This window comes from Naumovozyma dairenensis, chromosome 1 (genome assembly GCF_000227115.2).
Source record: "Naumovozyma dairenensis CBS 421 chromosome 1, complete genome".
Taxonomy (NCBI): domain Eukaryota; kingdom Fungi; phylum Ascomycota; class Saccharomycetes; order Saccharomycetales; family Saccharomycetaceae; genus Naumovozyma; species Naumovozyma dairenensis.
Genome location: NC_016479.1, coordinates 1,244,832 through 1,255,303, shown reverse-complemented (window position 1 = coordinate 1,255,303; position 10,472 = coordinate 1,244,832). Strand labels below are relative to the sequence as shown.

The 10,472-nt window shown below is 35.4% G+C and overlaps 4 protein-coding genes across 4 annotated transcripts; 2 read left to right on the top strand and 2 right to left on the bottom strand.

Annotated features, from left to right (window-relative positions):
- Positions 1–562: 562 nt before the first annotated feature.
- Positions 563–2,263, bottom strand: DBF4 (protein serine/threonine kinase activating protein DBF4; the record flags this gene model as incomplete). The annotated part of the gene is made up of 1 exon (XM_003667904.1): positions 563–2,263. The coding sequence occupies one exon, from the start codon at positions 2,261–2,263 to the stop codon at positions 563–565; it is 1,701 nt and encodes a 566-aa protein (XP_003667952.1).
- A 626-nt stretch (positions 2,264–2,889) lies between these two features.
- On the bottom strand, positions 2,890–3,711 carry CDC34 (SCF E2 ubiquitin-protein ligase catalytic subunit CDC34; the record flags this gene model as incomplete). Its single annotated transcript, XM_003667903.1, has 1 exon — positions 2,890–3,711. The coding sequence occupies one exon, from the start codon at positions 3,709–3,711 to the stop codon at positions 2,890–2,892; it is 822 nt and encodes a 273-aa protein (XP_003667951.1).
- Positions 3,712–5,650: 1,939 nt separating this feature from the next.
- Positions 5,651–6,934, top strand: PST1 (Pst1p; the record flags this gene model as incomplete). The annotated part of the gene is made up of 1 exon (XM_003667902.1): positions 5,651–6,934. The coding sequence occupies one exon, from the start codon at positions 5,651–5,653 to the stop codon at positions 6,932–6,934; it is 1,284 nt and encodes a 427-aa protein (XP_003667950.1).
- A 660-nt stretch (positions 6,935–7,594) lies between these two features.
- Positions 7,595–10,144, top strand: YOS9 (Yos9p; the record flags this gene model as incomplete). Its single annotated transcript, XM_003667901.1, has 1 exon — positions 7,595–10,144. One exon carries the CDS (start codon positions 7,595–7,597, stop codon positions 10,142–10,144), a length of 2,550 nt encoding a protein of 849 aa, XP_003667949.1.
- Between the last annotated feature and the right edge of the window lie 328 nt (positions 10,145–10,472).

The following is a 10,472-nucleotide window of genomic DNA, read 5'->3' as shown; positions in this document are numbered from 1 at the left end:
TTATTCGTTTGCCTTGGTATAGAATCCAAGCTCAAACAAGTAATAACCTTTTTACAATTAGTGATTTCGTCTTATATTCTTCCATCTTACGCTTTGGAATACCCAGACAGTTTATAATCCCCTAAACGCATTGGCAATTAAAATGATCTTGTTTCTAAACTCATTATGGACACAGAAAATAATTCTGACGGTTTATATTGAACCGGTTGTGCTTCGAGCAGTATTGGAATAACAATAGTGTTATTTCAAGTAAGCCCACAAGTATCTTTAGTCATAAAATAAGCATATTCATCTAAAATCAGTAATGGTAGTTGATTGGCAATTTTTTTTCAACCATTTCTTTTGTTTGAGGATAGAATGCTTCTTTTTAATATCTCAGAAAATTAGCATTATCCAGTCTATTTAAATTAGTTAAAGAAATGATTGCAATTTACAAACACTACTAATATAACTATATAGCCAATGTATATATAACACATGATAATGGAGATAGCTGAAATGATATAAATAAATATGCTCAAAATGATTCTGAGTTATTCTTATGCAAGTGTGGTCGTAATATTCAAAATTGAAATTGTAATTTTTCAATCAAACAGTCAATGGACTCAAAGTTCAAATCGTTTTGTGCGAATGCCAAATGTTTTTCAGAGACAATATGGTGTTCCAGTTCGTCATATTTGACTTTACAGTTTTCACAATAGCCTGAGTTTCTCACAGGTTCCTTCTTTGGAATTGGCTCCACTTTATCAACCGGTCCAGTCGCTGTTCCTAGTTCATCCATTGATTTTTCGTTCTTCACTTGATTACTTAAAGGTGTGCCTACAATTGGAGTAGTTTTAGTTGAGTTTTGTGCATGTTTTCTAGTGCCCAACTTTCTATCGACAACTAGCTTGTTTAGAGTCTGGAGATTTTTGCTCATCACAGTAGCTCTTGTTGGACCTAGCCCATTACCAAACGATGTTGCAGCATCGTTGGATTGGTTGACTCCACTCGCTTTGATTTCATATGTAATTCGTGATTGCCTTTTCGTTGAACATAAATCATCGGGGAACTCTTCAGTTTCTTGCCTAGATAAAAGAACAGCTGCTGGATGCTTCAACATAGGAATAGTACGGCTCGGTTCCTTCCATGTATTAGTTTTGTTGTTACTTAACTTCTTTTCCTCTTGTGGTTCCGATATTTGCGTAGTCAACTTCCTTTGCCATTTCTCGAATAATCTTTTCGAATCAAGAGAATTATGTGAGAGGGAAATCAATGGCTTGTCTTCTATTACGGGGATCGCATGATGTTGATATAGCTGACGTAATACCAATGCATATTTTTTGTTAATTTTATCACGATTGTACCTCTTAATCGTCCTTTTATAAGAAAGTTCATCACAATTTCTGTCACCAATGAATGGACATCTTCCGAATGTACCCATTTTCAAAGTGGGATATGGCAGCTCGTCCAGTTTGGCTAAATCTTGTGGTTTCCATTCCAAAATAACGATTGGCGCCCATAATTGCCAACTATCGTACATATAAACATGGGAATATTTGAAATAATGAACGTCATCTCTCCGTGTTTTTGGATCTCTATCAGATGGTCCGTACAATTTCTCATTATGTAGCAAATTTGACAATGTTGGGGTTGCCATTAGGGCTTCTTTATTTGATTGAAGATTATCGATATCAATGTCTAGATTTCTCAAAAACCGCACAGCCTTATCATAACCCCATACTTTCATATAGTTTCTCTTGGCTCTACGAAGCAGATCTTGTTCATTCAAAATTTGTAAATTGTCTGTAGATCTTCTGGTAATTACAATTGTGACAGTTGAATCAAAGAAGGATGTAATTTCCGCATCTAATGAACAAAAAGCTTTCTTTAATAATTCCATTTTCTTCAATAGTTTCGATCTACCTACTTTGCTAATATCTACATCATCTGTTGGATCAAAATATATTTTAGAATCTCTTTTCATAATTTTTCGCCAGTTCTTTTGCCATTCTGCCAATTCTTCATCCGTGACTTTATTTTCAACCTTTTTAATGACTTTGGCCTTGTTAACCTGAACAGCACCTTCGATGGATCTTGCACGTTCGACTTTTAGTCGTTTTCTTTCCAGCTCTTGTTGTTCCAAACGTTCCAAGGACCTTTTTTTAGTTGATGCTATATCATTAGTAGATGGGATTTTGGGAGGCGCTATTAGTGTTTGTTTCAGATTTGCATCTGTTTCTTTTAGTGGTGATCTACAGATAAGTTTTGCAGGAGATACCATAGTTTTTGATATCAATTTCTCTTCGAGGATAGTATAATTTCACGATAATTAAATCTAGCTTACTTATCTTCTTTAATGTTGAAGCCAGATTTTAATTTGACATCTGTTGTTGTTTATTTTAAAACTTTTCATTACTATCGAGATTTTGGCGTTTTTCGAGATTTTACCCTGTCAAGCGGAGAATAACCAGATTTGGTAATTCTGCAGAAACTATACGTAAACGCGTCAAAATAATAGTTTAGGTAGATACGCAGTTGTAAGTCAGGTCATAAAATAACTAATATGAGAACTATGAATTGGACAGAAAATGCATACCTTCCACTTCGACTTAAAAAAACAGCGAATGGTTCCATGAAATCCAGTTCATGCTACTTGGTATCTTATAACTATAATTCTTGCCTTACCTTTCGGAAAAATATAAACTATGTCGAATTTACAGTAGTTTACACAGGACGTAGAACACTACGGATGGTTACGAAGGGCTGCGAATATATATATATATAATAATAATCCAAGATATATGATATTTCTTACTTGAATGTTAGTTTTTTATCTTTATTATTTTTTATTTGAAATGAATAAATGACCAGAATAATGAATAAAGTATTATATGTATATATTTATTACTATTTTTGTTCAGCTTTATTTACCTCTTCTACATCGTCCTCAAATTCATCATCTGCCTTTATAGGTTGCTTTCTATCCATCACACTATCTGTATCTATACTATCACCGTCTTCTTCGAATTCCATGCTCTCATCATCTCCTTCTCCTTCTCCTTCTTTATAGTCTTCGTAATTGTATACATCATCACCTTCTTCTAGATCACTATCATACCAAAAATTATCAGTTGCATATTTTGTCTGTTCAGGTTCAGGTGATTTACTTTGAGAAACATATGCTGAATGAGATGTTGGCATTTGGAAACCGGCTGGAATATCTTGTTTTGACCTTTCGACTTCCATCTTAACTCTTTGTTTGTATTGTTCTTGATTTTTTCTATAATCAACAGCTGCATCCACATTAGCAGGAGATGAAATATTTGGATCTTCCAATAATGATACGATAGAAATCAATACACTTTCTACTGTTTGTACTGGAGACCACGTTTCTGCGTCCGGTTCGTCCGTCATTGGATCACCACCTTGATGTAGAATCGATATACATAGTCTACCATCTCTATATACATTTGGATGATAGATTGCAGGGGTAAATCTAAATTGTGGTGGTGAGAAGGGGAAATCTTCAGGGAATCTCATTTGTGCTTTGAAATAACCTCCGTGATAAATGGAGTCTTCATTTAAAACCATGACACCAATATTCCATACGAACAAGTTTGAATCATCGTCTAGTTCTATATGGAAAGATGGAATAGCTTTCTTGGGATCAGTTAGCTCTCGATATTGTCGTAACAACAGACTAGCAGCAGTACTTTTACGATTACTCATATTTTCAATAAGATTTTTCCTTTTTCTCTTATATGTGAGGATATATATTGAAAATGGATGATTATGAGATTAATAGTTCTATCCGATATTCAACTGACAAAAGATGGAAAATTTGGGCTCTTCTCTTTGCTTTTGTTATTAGTGATTAAAGAACCGAAAAAATGGTTGGTGCTTTATTATTTTTGTTATAGTGGTTGAATGTAACAAATATGAAACGGTGTTACAAAACCTAGGATCGATTTGTTGGTTATTGGGAGGATAATGTTATATACTATTCCTTTAGTATTTTTATTAGGAAATGATAATCGAAGTAACTGAAAGAAGTTTGATATTAAGAGTGGAATTAAAATATTCATAACGTAATACTAATTCTGTATTTCTTAGTAAAAATATTGTGTTATTCAAAATTCTTTTTCACCGGACTATTACCCGGGGGCCGAGTCTATCATTTTCCAATTTTTTGCCACATTATAAATTTTTAAAAAAAAATAAATGCCAGAACTTTCTAGCGTGAAAAAGCGTTTCGGCAAAAGTAAATATTTAATATGGAGGGTGTGATTCTTACAAATAGCTTATGTTTACAAAATATCTAAACAGTGTTAAAATCAGATCCATGATTAGCAATAAATATGCAAGTGTTGCATCTATATATATGGTTGATTTTTAGTCAAGAGTGGCTTGAACGAATAATATCGTAGAACTCTGGGGCTCACTAATCTATGCGCATGATGGCGTAAACATCGCCAATGTTATTTTACGACTCTCATTCCTACTCAAATATGTAGAACTTGTTTTCCCGTTCTCGACATCATCTGTAAATTTATTACTGTTGAAAGTTTTCTGGATTTTATAATAATCCATATATTCGTTGATATTTGTAGAAGATAGGTTAGTTAATAAAAATATGTTTATGAGAAATTTAAAAGCAAGTAGGCCAGTAATAAGGAATACTATCCAAGGTACCGGTCGAACATTCGGCTTTTGATATGTTAGCTAGCGGTTCGTGCGTGCGCGTTTCGTTTCCAATCAAGAATCCAAGTATATTTTTAACTCCATCTTTTTAGGTGTGTACAATAGCCTTTTGTTTGCCTTTCGGCTGGAAAGACTTTCCCTATCCTGTATTCTTTTACAGAGTTTTTCATCAACCATACCTACAAGGGAAATGTATCTATACATAACCTTTAAGATATAGCATGAAAAGCGAGATTAGTATAGCGTCACTGGAGTTAGGTTAGGTGACTTCACGATTTCTAGAAGAACTAATAGGGATTGCGGAGTACATAATAGAAATAAACCTTTCATAATTATAATGCAGCTATTTTTAACATCATATTCATGAACATTGGGGAAAGTTGTCTTTTTTGCATACGATTCACCTTAATTTTTTTCCTCTGTTACATGTAGATAAAAATAAACACACAAAGAAATGATCCAGTTTGTTGTAAATAAAACCTTATTTTTCTTTTGAAAACACAGCCAAAAAAAATCGTCCTTTTACCCTTTTAGGTATCAGCGCTTAATGAAATCAATTAACATATCTTTTGGCTCCGCAGTGTGGAACCCACACGTTTTCGGAAATGAGGAGATCAATATGCGAGGTACAGATGTTTTCCAGCAAGAAACCTGGGTTTGCCTACGGGCCTTTTACCGGGAGACCCGAATGCTGGTACCAACGCTGCTGTACATACGTAAGTACCGTATGGTACGTAGCACAGCACACACGATTTCTTTCTTCGTTATGAAACCATTGTTCGCGGAAGAAAGAGAGAAAGTGCGTCCCATATAAAACCTCGAGTATTTTTGGCAGCCAAAAGACTTTTTTTAATTCTCGATTACTTTCCTCTGTCAAAAGAAGCTTTCTCGAGAAAAAAACTCCCCATATACAATAAGATTAACATTGACTATCAATCAATACCTTCGCTTTCATTACATTAAGAGAATGCAGTTCAAATCAACTATACTTGCTACCGCATTACTAAGCGTATCAGCTTCCGCTGCATCTATTCCATCTCAATGTAGTATCGGAACTAGTGCTACTGCTACTGCCCAAGCTGATTTAGATAAATATGCTGGTTGTGAAACCTTATACGGTAATTTGACTATTACTGGTGAACTAGGTTCTGCTGCCCTTGCTAACGTCCAAAAAATTGACGGTTCATTAAAAATTTTCAACGCTACATCTTTAGGAACTTTCTCTGCTGATTCCATCGAATCTATTACAGGTGCTTTAGATCTACAAAGTTTGACTATTCTAACAAGTGCATCCTTCGGTTCCTTAAAAGAAGTCGACAGTATCAACCTAGTGACTTTACCAGCCATTACTACTTTTGCCAGTAATTTAGAAACCGCCAACAACATCTACATCTCAGATACCTCTTTGGAATCCGTCGATGGTTTCTCCGTCCTACAATCCGTCAACGTCTTCAACATCAACAACAACAGATACTTAACTTCTATCAAATCTAGTCTAAAAACCGTCTCGGACTCCCTACAATTCGATTCTAACGGTGATGATGCCATCATCTCTTTTGACAACTTAATCTGGGCTAATAATATCACTTTAAGAGACGTTAACCAAGCATCTTTCGCTTCTTTACAAACTGTTAACGCTTCCATGGGTTTCATTAACAACTCTATCGAATCTTTAAATATTTCTCAATTGTCCAAGGTTGGTCAAACTTTCACCGTTGTGTCTAATGACGAATTAACCAAGTTGCAATTCCCAAATTTGACCGCCGTTGGTGGTGGTTTCGTTGTTGCTAACAATACTGCTTTAAAGACTATTGACGGTTTCAAGAATTTGAGTACTGTCGGTGGTGCTATTATCGTTACTGGTAACTTCACTGAATTAGATTTGTCTTCTTTGAAGTCTGTCAGAGGTGGTGCTGATTTCGAAACTAAATCTGGTAACTTTTCTTGTTCTCCATTAAAGAAATTACAACAAAAGGGTTCCATTCAAGGTGATTCATTCGTCTGTAAAAACGGCGCTGTTTCCTCTTCAAAAGTGTCTTCTAAGACTTCTTCTCACTCATCTTCTGCTACATCAGTTGTCAGAGCTGCTTCATCTACCATCAGTTCATCTTCTTCAGATTCATCTTCGACTGACTCTTCTTCCAACGGAACTTCTTCTAGTTCCTCAAGTTCTAGAGGTGCTGGCGCTCAATTTGCTCCTGCTTCATCTTTCATGGGTGCTATTGCCGCCATTGCTGTCGCTCTATTATAGGTTTGCTTTTGATAAAGGAAAATGGTTACATACGTACCTACCATTATAAAAATGAGATAAACTATATTTCTTTAATGTTGGGTTCATTATTAAATTAATCCTGTTCATTTGATTCTTAAGTACACATTGAAATTATATTCGTACTTCCCGTAGGCAATACCTTAATGGAGTTGGAAAAGTGGATGGAAAATAATAATAATCATATAATATAAACCGAAAAGCCGTCCTCACAATAAACCTTCATTCGTTGTTCAGTAATTAATTTTCATTATGTTTTGTTTTTTTATAAATACTTCTATAATTTAAAATAAAATTGCCTATATTTTTGTTATACTTTCTAAAATTTATTAATATATTAGAAGACGTTAGACAGTATAGAGAGACAGTTTGAAAGTCTACGTAGGGCTCTACACTATTATCGTTTTTAAAGTGCCTACAAGTTATACTTAGTAAATAGAATTAAGCTACGATTTTGATATTAGCTGTACCAAAAATTCCGGCACCAACAGCGGAGTCCTTTATTTTCGGACATGAACTTAAACCAAATCTTCATAAATGACACCATGGTCGATAACAAATACAGAAGATGAACATCAAGGAAAAAAAGATCTTCCCATACCATCACGTTTCTGGCATTAACAACATAGAGCAACCTTTCTAATGTGGTTTCGAAGTTTACTTCTTACATCCATAATACTACCGATAAGGTTTGTCGTTGCACTTTTGCCTCCCGTGGATGATCCTAACGCCCTTAAGAAATACAACATAAATTACGTAACTCCTCAGTTTTGGGACGAAAATATTGCAAATAATAAGTCATTACTTGACAATGGTTCAATTTTAGAAGTCGGCAATGATATGAAATGCCTGGTATCGAATGTAACTAAATTATCGACATTGGAAAAGTTACGTAGTGATCAAAATAAATACGAAACTACATTAATCAGTACATTGAACCAAGGTGTTAATATCATAAACAAAGCATTAGATGGACATTGTGTTGGATTTAGAAACGGATTCTGGACCTATCAATTCTGTCCAAAGAAGGAGTTTAGCCAATTCCACGAAGGTAATACAGATTCATCAATGATCTATGTATTAGGAAAGCCGAAGAAGAATTTGCTCAAACGTGATTTCACATTACTTTATAACGATTTCGGATATTATGTCAATGAAGTGGTTGGCTCCGGAGATATCTGTGATTTGACAGGAACCCCCAGGTTAATTGAAATCGAATATGTATGCGGATCAGCTGTTGGTCCTGCCACCATTCAATGGGTTAGGGAAACAGCAACATGTCAATATGAAGCACAGATTTCTGTTCCAGAGCTATGTGGTCTCGAACTACTTTCACTCACCGAAGATAAAAGTTCAGGAACTGCAATTACATGCATTCATCCTTCTTCCGAGGAAACAGCTAAGCATAACTTGGCGGATCTCGTTACATATTTTGATCCTATATTTTTGGGCCAATCCATTTATCTTTTAGCTCCCAACGGCAAAAACCATGAAAAGAAAGCTAACTTGATGTATACAGAGCAATTAAATGATCCATCCATATGGGATTCTCCAACAGAAGTCTTATATAAAGCATTTACGATAGCGTTTAGTCGTGTTATCACCCTTGGACTTTTACATTTCCCAGACGGCTCAAAACTCGAGAATGGGGATACATTTTCTTGGATTGCCGAAATAGTAGATATAACTGGAAAACCTTTATCGAAAATTAAAGTAAGTACTAAACATGATGGTAGTATGGAGTTACTAATATATAAAGATTTACCACTTCTTGATGTTGGTAATTTTGAATATTACTCAAAGGAAAAGAAATTGAAGTCAACTTTATCACCAAATGATGGAAAATATTTGCTAGATATGAAAGACTTCTATGGCGAAATACCATTGGAGCTTAACGATGCACAAGGAAGTCTTCAGGAACTGCTTGGCCAAATGGAAGGCTTCAAATTAGCTATCGTAAACCCCGAAACAGGCCAACATAGAGAAGTAGATTCCTCATTTTTATATGAAGAGTTAAATGATGGCGAGATTCTGGCAATGATACCAGAAGTTGATACCCATCCTGAAGGAGACATAGCCAAATCCGTTGAAGATAATAAACACTTGGCCGACCAAAACAATGTTGACATAAGTATCGAACAAACTGATGCGGTGAATGACGAACTTCACTCCGAAGAAAATCCTAAGAATAATGTTGATCTATCTAATGAAGATGTAGCTCAGGATAACGAACAGCCAACTTATGATTCTGCCAATGATACGAATCTTGCAAAGGAATCACAATCAGAAGGTTCGGTTTCCAATGAACCAGGAAGCTATACAGATACGAATATGGAGAATCCAAACATACAGGAAGAAAACTCAACAGAGGAGAGCAAAACTGGAGATGGAACGACAGCGATAGAGGAAATTGATGACGAACCTACTACCAGCATTATCGAAGTGAAAGATAGTGAAAATGGGGACCCTGCTGCTTTTGAAATAGCGGAAGAGACTAATCAAGAAGATACTACCGAAAGGCAAGGAAACATGGGGGATAATAAACATTCCGAGGAAATTCAAACATCTAGTGAAATAGAAACTCCAAAAAACGATGAAGAGGTAGATAGGGAAATTGTTCACAACGGGAAGGACGCCCAAAACTCTGACGAAAACTTCATACCAAAAGAAAACCATCAAGAATTTGGAAATGATGAAGATATACAGAATTTACAGGCACCACAAAATCTAGCTGAGGTAGGAACTGAAGAACAGGATTTTGATAACCAACAGGATGAAAACATTCCAGAAGCTCATAGCGAGGCGGATGAACAACAGCCTGAAACTCTTAATGATTATATGGTCGAAGAAACAATCTCCCCTGATCCTATTGTTGAGGATCATAAAGATCTTGAAACGCAAGAGGGAAAAGAGAGCTCTAATTTGTCAATTCAAAATACCAATTATGATGATGAAGAAAGACTACAAGCTAATGAAATGACAGAAGAACAGCAAACTGGATCTACTGAACAAAAAGAAGAGAAAAATGAGGCTAAAACACTACAAGATATTCCTCGCGGAGAAGGAAAACAGGCAGCGCATCACTTAGAAGGAATTGTTGAATCATCATCAAACTTCGAAAAACGAGATACTGATGAAATCGAAGTGGAAGAAGGGAATGAAGCAACACAAATATCCCATGATGAATTATAAAGACCGAATTGAGAATTTACATACTTATTTATCTTTATTTTAATGCCTATACTTTATAAGACAGTATTGATCACTTCCAGATAAATGGATATACATACCCTCATGTCTTGACCAGAGACATTCTACTACGTCGTAGCCCGGTACCACTATTGATCAGCCTAAGAACGAGCGATGATAAAATCTGGCTCAATAATTTTCTATATCATGTAGGTTCTTAAAATAAGAAAAATGTAAGATATCCGATTAGGATCACGAACTGTTGGCGTTCATGCCAAAGTTTCAGAAAGAAGTAATGTTTATTTATTATTATTTGAGTGATTACTGTCAT